The sequence below is a fragment of the Triturus cristatus genome, chromosome 9, assembly GCF_964204655.1.
Source record: "Triturus cristatus chromosome 9, aTriCri1.1, whole genome shotgun sequence".
NCBI lineage: Eukaryota > Metazoa > Chordata > Amphibia > Caudata > Salamandridae > Triturus > Triturus cristatus.
In genome coordinates, this window is record NC_140592.1 from 550,122,477 (window position 1) to 550,135,016 (window position 12,540).

The 12,540-nt window shown below is 47.1% G+C and overlaps 1 protein-coding gene across 6 annotated transcripts in view; it reads right to left on the bottom strand.

The window, feature by feature from the left end:
• SCYL1 (SCY1 like pseudokinase 1) overlaps positions 1 to 12,315 on the bottom strand; it is a 1,795,032-nt gene extending 1,782,717 nt beyond the window's left edge. For all 6 annotated transcript variants that reach the window (XM_085625549.1, XM_085625547.1, XM_085625546.1 and 3 more), the window contains exon 1: positions 12,140 to 12,315. In XM_085625549.1, coding sequence (XP_085481675.1) covers positions 12,140 to 12,244 — 105 coding nt within the window. In that variant the 5' untranslated portion in view covers positions 12,245 to 12,315. The remainder of the gene's footprint in view (positions 1 to 12,139) is intronic.
• Positions 12,316 to 12,540: the final 225 nt, after the last annotated feature.

Here is a 12,540-nt window from a genome sequence, read left to right on the forward strand (position 1 = left end):
CAATGTGTTTCAGCCTTTTTGTACACGAGCATGACTGCTGTTAAACATGGCTAAAAGTTAGTGGCATAGAGGAGAGTGGAGTGTCGTAGAGTGGAGTGCCATACAGTTGAGTAGCGTGTGGTAGAGTAGAGTGGAGAGCCGTGGGGTAGAGTGGAGAGTTGTGAAGTGTCATGAAGAGCTATAGAGTAGAGTGAAGTAGAGTGGATTAGCATTGTGTAGAATGGAGTAGAGGGAGGGGAGGGGAGGAGAGTGGATGTTTGTGTAGTGGCAGAAAGTAGAGAAGAGTGTCATGGAGTGTTGTGGAGTAGGGTGGACTGATGTAAAATGAAGGGGCATATGGTGAAGTGGAGAGTTCTGGAGTGGCATAGAGTGGAGGGGAGTGTTGTGGAGTGTCATGGAGTAGAGTGGCATGTCATGGAGTAGAGTGGTGTGGACTGGACTTGAGGGTCATGGAGTAGAGTTAAGTGTGGTTGAGTGGAGTGGTGTAGAGAAGAGCAGAGGGTTGTAGAGAGGAGTGGTACTGAGTGTCCTAGAATAGGGTGGTTTAGAGTTTGGTGGAGGGGTGTAGAGTGGAGTAGATTTCAGTAGTGTGTCAGAGTAGAGTGGAGGGACATAGAGTAAAGTGGCGTGGAGTACATATAGCGAGTTGCTTAGAGCGTAGAAGAGTGTCGTACGGTGTTGTAGTGGGGCATAGAGTGGAATGTCATAGGATGGAGTTGTAGAGGGGAGGGACAAGAGTGATGAGGCGTAGAGTGTCAGGATTAGATTGTCATAAAGTGGAGTGATGTTGAGTAGGGTGGAGTAGAGTGGCATAGAGTGGAGTGTCGTGGAGTATCATAGAGTGGAGGAGAATGGAATAAAGTGCTGTAGGGTGGAGCAAAGTGTCCAAAGTGGAGTGGCATAGAGTTCGGTAGAGTGGTGAACAGTAGAGTGGAGTGGAGTGGGGTGGCATAGAGTGGTGTACAGTAGAGTGGCTTAGAGTGGAGTGGCTTGGCATAGGGTGGCCTAGAGTGGAGAGGCGCAGAGTGAAGGGGCATACTGTAGAGTGGAGTAAAGTGTCCTAGAGTGGGATGGAGTAGAGTGTTGTAGAGTGAGTGGAATATCATAGAGTGTTGTGGTGTGTCAGAGTTAATTAGGATGCAGTGGAGTGGGACAGAGTGGAGTGTTGTAGAGTGGAGTGATGGGGAGGGTTGTAGAATGTAATGTCATAGAGTGGAGGAGAGTGGAGTGGCAGAGAGTGAAGTTGCTTAGCGTATAGTGGAGTAAAGTGTTGTAGAGTGGAATAGAGTAGAGTGGTGTAGCGTGAGAGAGTGTTGTAGAGTGGCGTAAAGTGCAGGTTCATTGAGTGGAGGGGCATAGAGTGTCAGAGTAGGGTGGTGTGGAGTGTCAGAGTGGAGTGTCACAGAGTGGAGTGGGATAGAGTAGAGTGTCATGCAGAGAGATGGAGTGGAGTGTCAGAGTGCAGGGTAGTAGAGTGGCGTGTCATAGAGCAGAGTAGCCATAAAGAGTAGTGGTGCAACATAGAGGGGAGTAAAGTGTTGTAGAGTGGAGTCGAATATAGTGGTGTAGAGTGGCTTAAAGTGGTGTAGAGCAGCATACAGTGCAGGGATGTAGAGTGGAGAGGCTTATAGTGGAGTGAGGTAAAATCAAATAGATTGGAGGGGAGTGGAGGGTCATAGAGTGCCATACAGTGGAGTCTCATAGAGGGGTACTGAGTAAAAGGGTGTAGAGTGGGGGGCCACAGAATGAATGGGTGTAGAGTGGAGAGACGTAGAGTGGCGTGGAGAGTTCTAGAGTGGAGCGTCATAGAGCAGAGTGTTGTAGAGCGGAGGGTCGCAGAGTGGAGTAAAGCACCTTAGACTTGAATCAATTGGAGTGAATTGGCATAAAGTGGAGCCACATAGAGTTACATAAAGTGTTGTAGAGTGGAGTTGAGTGACCTAGAGTTAAGTGGCTTGGATTAGCGTAGAGGGGTGTTGAGTGTTCTAGAGTGGAGTGGTATAGAGTATAGTGTCAGAGTGGAGTGACGTAGAGTAGGGGTTGTAGAGTGGAGGGGCTAGGAGTGTCGTAGAGTGTTGTGGCAAAAAAATGGAGTTAGATAGACTGTCGTCGAGTGGAGTGTCAGAGTGAATTATCATGGAGTGGAATATCATGGAGTGGTATAGAGTAGAGTGGAACAGAGTGGTGTATCGGTGAGTGTCGTAGAGTTGAGTGGCATAGCATTAAGTTGATTAAAGTGTCATGCAGTGAGTAAAATGTTGTGGAGCAGAGTAGAGTAAACTGAAGTATCTTAGCATGGAGTACAGAGTGGAATGGAATAGAGTGGCGCAGAGTGGCATGGAATGGCATTGAGTGGAGTGCCGCTGAGCAGAGGGGCATAGTGTTGAGGGACGTAGAGTGGAGGGGCGTAGAGAGGAGGGGCATAGAGTGGATTAGAGAGGAGTGGAATAGAGTAGAGCGACACATGGAGTGGTGTGGAGTAGTGTCGTGGAGTATAGTAGAGTAGAGTGGAGTGTCATGGAGTGAAGGGTTGTAGAATGGAGGGTCGTAGAGCAGAAGGGCGCAGAGTGGAGGAGAGTGGATGGGCAAAGAGTGAGGTAGAGAGGAGTGTTGCAGAATGGAGAGGCGTAGGGAGGAGGGGTGTACAGTGGAGTCGTATAGAGTTGTATAGTGGCTAAGAGTGGAGTGGCCTAGAGTAAAGTGTCATAGAGTGGTTTAGCATAGAGTGGAGTGGTGTTGTAGAGTGGAGTGGCGTAGAGTGCCATAGAGTGAAATAATATAGAGTAGAGTAGCAGAATGCTGTAGCATAGAGTGTTGTAAAGTGCTGTAGAATTGAGTAAAGTGTTATTGAGTGGAGTAAAGTGTAGTGCCATAAAGTGGAGTGGAGTAGAGTTGAGGGGAGAGGCACTGCAAAGAGTGGAGTAAAGCGTCATAGAAAGGAGTGGCGTAGCGTGGAGTGTCACAGAGTGGAGTAAAGTGGCATGGAGTGTAGTAGAGTGGAGTGGCATTTAGTGGCGTACAGTGGCATACAGTGTCACAGAGTTAAGTGTCATACAGCGACAGAGAGTGGAATGGTGTAGAGTGTTGTAGAGTGAAGTGTCACATAGTGGAGGGGCATAGAGTAGAGTGGAGTGGAGTAGAGTGGAGGGTTGTAGAGTGTCAGAGAAGTGGCATAGAGTTGAATGGTGTAGAGTGTAGTGTAGTAGAGTAGAGGGCAGAGTGTATAGCAGAATGGCATAGAGTGTTGTAGAGAGAAGTGTCGTAGAGTGGCATGGAGTGGCGTGGAGTGTTGTAGATTGGAGTGTTGTAGCGTAGATTGGAGTAAAGTGTCAGAGTAGAGTGGTGCAGCATGGGTGGAGTGGCATAGAGTGTCAAAGTAGCATCAAGTGGCATAGAGTGGAGGGTCGTAGAGTGTCATGGTGTGTCATGCAGTGTCGTAGAGTGGAGTGTCAGAGTGGAGTGGTGGAGCAGAGAGGACAGTAAAGTGTCAAAGGGGAGTAAAGTGTCAGAGTGGAGTGGTCTAGAGTGGAGTAGAGTTGTATAGTGGCTCAGAGTGGAGTGCTGTAGAGTGGCTTAGAGTTAAGTGGCACGGAGTGGACTAGTGTGTCATAGACTGGAGTGATGTAGAGTGGAGGGGCAAAGAGCAGTGTCGTAGAGCGGTGTAGCGTAGAGTGTTGCAAGGTAATGTAGAGTGGAGTAAAGTGTTGGGGAGTAGAGTAATGTGCCGTACAGTGGAAGACGACACCAACCCAATCATGGATCTCCTTAACCTCAAGCTCCAAACGGATGGCAAACCCACCATCAGAGGCATCCTCGCCTACAGACCTCCAGGACCACGCCCCAGCTTCTGCAACGCTATTCCCAACTTCAACTCCCTGCTCGCTATAGACTCTAGGGACTACATCTTCCTCTGAGACCTAAATTTCCATCTCGATGACCTCAACACCACCAACATTGCCATCCTCCTCGAAAGAATGAACAACATTGGCTTCACCCAACTAGTTACCAGCCCTACTCAACGCAGGACACATGCTTAACCCCATCTTCGCGGCCAGCGACAGACCACACCATTGTCCACTTCATCACATGATCCTCTTCCATGACACTATCTCCACCATCTACAAAAACTTCGGACTCCAACCCGCCCCCTCTGACCTCCTCTGCCACCTCGCTCCTACAAATGAGAGCCCTGACCACCTACTCACCTCCTGGGACCAGCTTACCACAGAGAACACCACAGCTTCCACGAACCCCTGACCCACCACATCTTCAATCTTAGGAGCAAGAAAATCAGCAGCAAGCTTACTGCCATTTTCAATGCATCCATCACCTTGGCCACCTTCCCCGAATAATGGAAGCATGCAGAAGTCAAACCCCTTCTCAAGAAACCATCCATTGACCCCACCGAACTCAAGAACTACCATCCCATCTCTCTTCTACCCTTTCCCACCAGAGTCCTCGAAAAAAGCCATCAACTGCCAACTTGCAGAACACCTGGAGGACAACAATCTTTGGGACACCTCCCAATCTGGATACCGCACCAACCACAGCACCGAAACTGCCCTGATCGCTGCCTCTAATGACTTCAAAACTCTCCCTGACCAGGGAGAAATTGCGGCCCTGATCTTCCTCAACCTCTCTGCAGCATTCAACGCTATATTCCACAACACCCTAATCAAAAGCCATCATCCCATCAGAATCCAAGGAGATGCCCTCAAATGGATCACCTCCTTCCTCACTGGAAGAATGTAGAGAATCTGTCTACCTCCGTTCACTTTGGAACCCAAGATCATCATCTGCGGCATCCCTCGAGGCTTGTTCCTCAGTCCCACACAGCTCAACACTTACATGACCCCTTTGGCCAACATCATCGGAGCTCATGAACTAAACATCATATCCTACGCTGCCGACACCCAGCTCATCCTCTCACTCTCAGAAGACCTCACCACCACGAAGGGCCAACTTCCGCAGGTGTATGATGAGTGCCACCGACTGCATGAAAAACAACTGCCAGAAATTCAGCACAGACTAAACAGAAGTGCTGATCTTCAGCAACAACATCTCCCCATGGAACGACTCCTCATGACCCCCCAAATTAGGACCCTCACCCACTCCGACAGACCATGTTTGCAACCTCGGCATCACCTTGGACAGCAAACTCACCATGAAAAGCCAGATCAACGCAGTTTCATCAGCCTGCTTCCTCACTCTTTTCATGCTCCAGAAAATCTTCAAATGGCTCCCCGCCAATACAAGATGAACCGTCACTTAAGCCCCAGTCAGCAGCCGCCGTGACTACGGCAACACACTCCATGCAGAAATTACCACTAACCTCCTGAAGAGACTGCAAATCATACAGAACTCAGTGGCCAGACTCATCCTCGACCTCCCCAAACAGACGCACATCACCTCTCACCTCATGAAACTCTACTGGCTCCCCATACAGAAGAGAAGTCAATTCAAGATGCTGATCCACACCACCAAAGTCCTACACAGCCAAGGACCAGCATACATCAACCACCGACTGAATGTACACCAACTCTCCAGACACCTACGCTCCTCCTCCCTCTCCCTAACACACAACCCCTGCATCCACCGAAGCAACAGTGAAGGGTGCTCATTCTCCTACCTTGCTCCTAAATCCTGGAACGACCTCGATCCCTCTCCTAGAATTCCAGAAAGCACTTAAGACCTGGCTGTTCAACTGAACCCACCCGAAGCAGCAAGTCCCTTAGCACCCTCACAGATGATTAGCAACGCTTTCTAAATCCTGCTTGATTGAGTGATTAATTGGCAGTGATAACCTAGAGATGTTAGCAGTAACCTTAAACACCTCAGAAAAGTGTGTAGGAAATGGGAGCCACTTTAAAGTATTGACTAATTCACCTCCGTATCAAGAGAGAAAACCTGATTCTGAAAAATATGATTATTCACAAGAAATAAAATACAGTTATAAGGAACTGGAACACTATAGCAATCATGTTTAGTGCCATGAAACCACTTGGTGTAAGCGCGCTTTACAAATAATTTTAACATAACAACATAACGTAACATGTTCGAGACTATAGGGGCACTAAAAGAAAATAGGGATTAATCTGAAAAGACATTTGTGGACCGATCTACTCTATTAAAGGAAGAGATCCCTCAAGCCTTTTGGGTAGGATATATAAATAAACTATTTGGTGCTCATAACAGCATAGTTCCTGTGCTCATATTTGACTGTTCAGTTCTGATTACAATTGAGGTGAGAAATTAAAAAGTGAGAGTGACTACGCTAATTGATTAATGGAATGTTTCTATAGCCGTAGGACCAGATGGCCTAAATAAAAAACAATATGAACCAAGCTCATATTTGGTGCACTATGGTCTTAGTCTCACTTTTTCATGTCATATTCGGAGGGCTTCCATACACTTCAAGAGTGGAAGGGAGCACTATTGGTGCATATATGTAAGAGGCTCAATCGGTTAATGCTTTGTATCACAGACTGCTTGTCCTGCTATGTCCACCTACCAAAATATTGTCCAAGATACTCCATTATGAATTACATACTTGGATAGCCATGAAGGAAATATTATCTAATAACCAGAAGAGCATGTTCACAATGTACAGTGAAGTGGCAATAGCACTCGTTATCCGGAGCTTTATAAGAATGTTTTTCCGTTGCATAGTGTTTGTCAACTTTTTTAGTGCTTTTGAGTGCGATGCCCAAAATAATTCTCTACTTGTGATGTGTCCGCAAGAACTAAAAGGTTCCCTAAAAGGTTAAGATTCTCACCACATGCAAACTGTCATTACCTAAACCAAGGTTTGCCAACAAACGCACAAACAATCTACGCGATATTCTGGTACATACCGGTCCAAAAACGACAAAGTTAATCTCACAGGGGACCCTGTGGGGTGCAACACCAGTACGAGGACACTACCCTTGTGGTGAATGTGGAGTATGTAACCTTACAAAGGCAACTGAAGAACTTACCCTAGAAGCAGGGAAAGTTTGGACCCAAAAGAGCCATACGAACTGTAATTCGAAAAACTGTGTGTACATCATCACGTGTCCTTGCAACTTGAGATACATTTGCATGACCACATGCCCCGTAAAAACGAGAATCATGGAACATCGTAGCAATATACGATGCGGCAGATCTACCACCAAAATGAGCACTCACTACATCTCGCATCGACATGGACCCAACGAACTGCACTGGACGGTACTCGAAAGGAATCCCATCTGGTCTAGCCAAAAACTTTTTGAAACTGAACAGAGATGGATTTTTCGCCTTTCCACACAAGAGAGTGGCCTGAACGATGACATCCCGTGGACAGAAATAATCTAACATCAACACAACAGAGGATGTACTTTAGACACACCCAGTCCTTGCTGCAGACTCATGACACACACTGAGACCCTCTCACTCATTCCAGCCTAGTCTGCTGTTCAACTGAGAAGCCAGAATAGGTGTGGCCCTTTCTGTCTTCACTGTTCACGTAGACACTATTTCATGTACCTTCTATTTTAAGTACCACGCCCTTCTCTGGTTGGTACTACCATTATTTACCGATTTCCCTAGCTCCTGACCTACTGGTTTATACCCCCTAGCAATCTCTTTAATTCCTTGAGAGTGTCACCTCTCTGTCTCCAATATAGATTGCATCTAATAACATCGGCAGACATTGTCTACCATGACTTTCTTATATATCTAAATTGCCTTCTTTGGTTTACCTTGGCTAACTTTAATATTTTATTAGGTACTGTTAATTGCCACGACATACAGCCCACTCAGACTCGGTACGGAGTCTTTCTTCACTGAGTCAGGCTCCCTATCCCGGGACAAGATGGCGCCCCCGCGGATAATCCCGCGCGAATTCAGCGCCTCTTCCAGGTTTAAGTACTCGGTCGGACCGCAGTTATGGTAACATTCAGGTGAGGACAAGACTCGTCATTACAGAGGCGAGCCCACACCCATACTAGGGTAAGTCCAACGCAGCGCTTCCTTTACACCCTATGGAACACGCCATAGCCGCGACTCGTATTTCATGTCTATGCATGTTGGCAATCAACTCGCCCTTTCTGTAGAGAGCGGTACGAAGTCACGCCTTACATGACGTTTGATCATGCGCCACTAGCTTGTTTAATTTTTGTATACCTTTGCTCCCCCCCCTTTTTGGCATGCACACCCAAGCCCCACAGAGACGTGCTAAGCACACGCTCTGATTATGCACGACACCTAAGATCGCGCCCTGACCCCTTGGAGCACTTCGCCGGTACGCAGCAATTTCGTTACCACATGCGGCTTATTTAACTTTTGCACTAGCCGCTGACTAAACGCATTTATATATGCATGCAGATGGAGTTCACGTCCACTGATTTTGACCCATTTAAACGTGCTCCACCAAAGACGCTATGTTATATGTTATGAGCGTGTTTGGAGGCTTCGTTCGCGCCCCATTAGTCAGGTATTGGCATCCGATGTTTCGTACACAGATTCTACAGCTAGGAGTATTACTGCACCTTCCAACCAACCGAATCTTACGAGCTCTCTGTTGGCGAACGGGCACTACCCCACTGAGACACACTACATCTCGGGCTATAAGAAGGGTTCTAGCCCTACACTCATTTCAATTGCGGATTCTAACTTGTCATGTTTTTTCACGGATCGGTTTCACGACCCTACACGCTACTCTATTTAGGCGGACTTACACTCCGTTGCATGGTACCACCCATCTTCTCACTGCTCCCGGGGTTGCATTCATGTATGTTGTCAGTGTCTGTATTTGTAACTTCCTTTTACCCCCTCATCTAGTGGGCCCGTTCCAGTGGTCGGGTCGTCTTTCCTTCATCTACGAGGCCTCCGATCCTACTCTTTTGAGGTAAGACCTGTTTGTGATTGGTTTCCGACCTACCCTCTCATAGATAACAAATAGGTTCTTCCTCATAGGTACCAGTGGAATGTTTTACCCTTATATCCTACGTTAGTTCAGATATTCCCTTTAACTTTGTTTTATCCTATTTGTATATACCAGACTAGAGACCTTCGCTTCTAGCATGGGCACCATGCCTACTCCTATAACGTTGGATAGGTTAACCTCCACCAGTTGTTGATGGTACTCTCCTTTCTCTTTTGCCCTTTCCCCATTTTTGTCTCCATCTCTCTAGGTGGAGTCACTCTACAAGAACCCAGAATTAGGGTCTTTTGTTCATTTGGGGTAGATTTATCTGACCAACAGTGGTCACTACATATATAGATCTACCTCCGGTCCTGAAGAAGTGTCGCTCTATCTCGGAGCAGTGAAGACACGATACATGTTGACCCCAGTCAACTGTAGGCTACCCAGATACCTGGACTCATTGCAGTAGCCCCACTAGTTTTACTTAGTCCCAGCCCCGACACCCCAATTAAAGAATCGCCAGGGCCTATTTTAATCACTTTATTCTACATAAACTAGGAGCCATTGACTTGCTTCACTCACACACACACACACACACACACACACACACACACACCCTTCACATACGGCGTTATCAGATCAGAAGATCTTCGCTAAAGATGCCATCAGGCCCGTTGGACATTGCAGCGCCGGTCCAACGAGGAGTGCCCAATGATGAAGCACGACACCCTAACAACGGTGATAACATTTCCACATATTATCATTTGTGCACTGCATATTCTCAGCAGTAAAAGTGTATGCCTGTGTAAATGTAATGGTAATTTCAATGTAGGATGCGGTGTCTGTAGTGGCAGTACACTATCACACCATGCATACTGGACTTTACCCCACTGCACCACTACCAGCAGAGGCCCAACTCAGCAACAAGGCAGCACCACCTCAGCATCAGCACAGTATGACCTCAGCACAACACCAACTCACCATCATCAGCACCAACCGAGGACCAGCGCAGCACCACCTCCTAAGCATGACTATGCACCACAACAGCACCGCTCTGCGCAGCGTCAATCAGAACTACCACAGTATCACTCAGCACCATCCAGCACCAGCTCAGCCTCATTCAACACCACCAAAGCACCAAATCCGCATCAGTGCTTCACCACCAGTGTAGCCCCACCACAGCACCAGCGCACCACCTCCTAAGCACCAGCATACCACCACCAATGCAGAACCACTTAAGCATTAACACAGCATCACCTCAGCACAGCACCACATCAGTATCACCCAGCACCACCCGAGTACTACCTTCGCTCAAGCACACCACTACCTCATTATCACTCAGCACCGCATCAGCATCAGTACAGCAGCATCTTAGCATCAGCACAGCAGCACCTCATCAGTGCACCACCAGTGCATCACTAGCACAGCATCATCTCCGCACATCAACCCAGCACCAACTCAGCATGTCTCAGCACCATCACAACAGCACAGTACAGCACCACCTCCTCATCAGTGCACCACCAGTACAACACTAACTCAGTATCAACGCAGCACCACCCCAACATCAGCTCAGCACCATCACCATATCAGGACAGCACCACCTCTGTATCAGTGCACCACCACAGGCACAGCCCCACCTCAGTACCAGCACAGCCCCACCTCAGTACCAGCAATACAGCACCAATGCAGCACAGCACCACCACCTCAGCATGTCTCAGCAGCACCTTAGGACAGAACCACCTTATCTGTGCACCACCACCTTTGCATCCCCACCTCAGGAGCTATTCCGCACCACCTCAGCATCCCCCGAGCACCAGTGCAGCAGCACCACCTTAGCATCACCTCCACACCAGCACACGTCCTCTTCAGCATCACTCAGCACCACCTCATTTTGCCCTCAGAATCTAGCATGTGTGGATTCTCTCCTAGTGTCCTTCCGCTGCTCGTGTTGTAATTCAGGAACTATTTCCCTAATTCTGCCCTCCTGTTTATATCCTCCTCCATAACAAAAAAGCTATAAGAAACACACATTAGAATAGGCAGGAAGAAGTTACAAGCATTGCAAGGACAAAAAGATTAGAAGAAATGTTTTATGTTCTTTTTTTGGGGGGTTGTTCAGTTGTACACAAGGTCTTCTTGGTTATATATGGTAACAAAAATGCTTAACACTTTTTTACGATAACTTTTCAACATGCTGCACAGAAGCCACACATGCTCTACAACATAGCTTAAAGACATTTGCAAAGCCAATAGCTCTGACAAAACACTTACAAGGTCCCAAAGGCGAGACCTATTGGCTATGCCAATGCTTGTTATATTTGCTCTCGTATTATTTACAATCCAGTCCTCTACTGCGCACTAGCCCATACGTGTATGGCCTCTGGTGCCTCTAGCCAACTACTACTTTACTCTATCTACATATTTAGCACTGTGATTTTGTATACGTACTCCAATTTTAACCAAGTGAGGTTACAGCCCTCTCCACACTTTATGTAGCCTTTCTGACTTATGTTCTACACCCCTAAAATGGTTTCTTCTTTGATATTGCTATCCCCTGCTCACCTCTAACAGATTTAAACCTGCTTAATAGAATTTGCGGTCATCCCTACCAGCTAATGCACCGTTACTTACTTTGTATGTTATGGTGCTGTAATACTCAAAATTCTATAATTAAATTAAAGGCACATTTACCTACCTTACACTCCTTTGTATTAAAATACTGTGCAAATCACGGGCACTGTACCTTAAATCATACTAAGTTTGTACGTCTCTATTAAATACATTGCGGTTCTCTCCACTTATGTTCCCCTCCAGTACAGCGCTTACCCCGATGATGTAGTTCATGCTACACTAAGCAACAAATACATAAAATGTTTTTTTTTACTGGTCTCCATGATTTCCCCGTATATAGTGTCCACAACAAAAGCAACACCGTATAGTACTGATTGCAACAACAACAAACAAGAACAAGCGGCTCAGGACATCTTCATCCAGCATTACCTCCCTTGAGAAAGATAAACCGTAAAACTGGAAACACAAAATTCATTCATTCATTTTTAAAGATATGCTGATATTTAGTGGCGAACGTTCCATTCCCTGTCTCTCATTCAAAGATGTATCCGTAGAGAACTCATTAGACGGTCACAGGCGCCACGTCATACCGAGCTTGAAGTACTTCCGATCGGCGGCGCCTGCACTCGAGACCGAGGTTCAGGGTGGCCTCTAGACCCGGAAGCCAACCTGAACACTCACCTTTCGCTTTCCACGCTGCAAGCTCCATATTCCAGGCACAGGCTCCGCATCTGCCCCTAAATCATAAGGGAAATCCTTGAAAGGGTCCCGAGCGAAGAACCACATCTTATAGCAACAACTGGAGGAAATGCTTGCTAAAGAGGGAGGGTACAATTTAAGGCGGAGCGAAAGCTATAGCGAATCTAGAAGGCAGAGAACGATAAGGGAGGTCCCTGTGGTGGTTAGAGCAAGTGGGAGGGAGCAAGCGTGAGAGCTTGGGGGAAACATTTGACTGAGCTCAGATTTTTTGTGTGAATATTTATATAGCGCGAACTCGACCCTAAGGTATTGGAGCGCTTTACATGAGCACCGTATTTACATTACACATTCAGTCACAGGGAGATTAAGTGATTTGCCCAGAA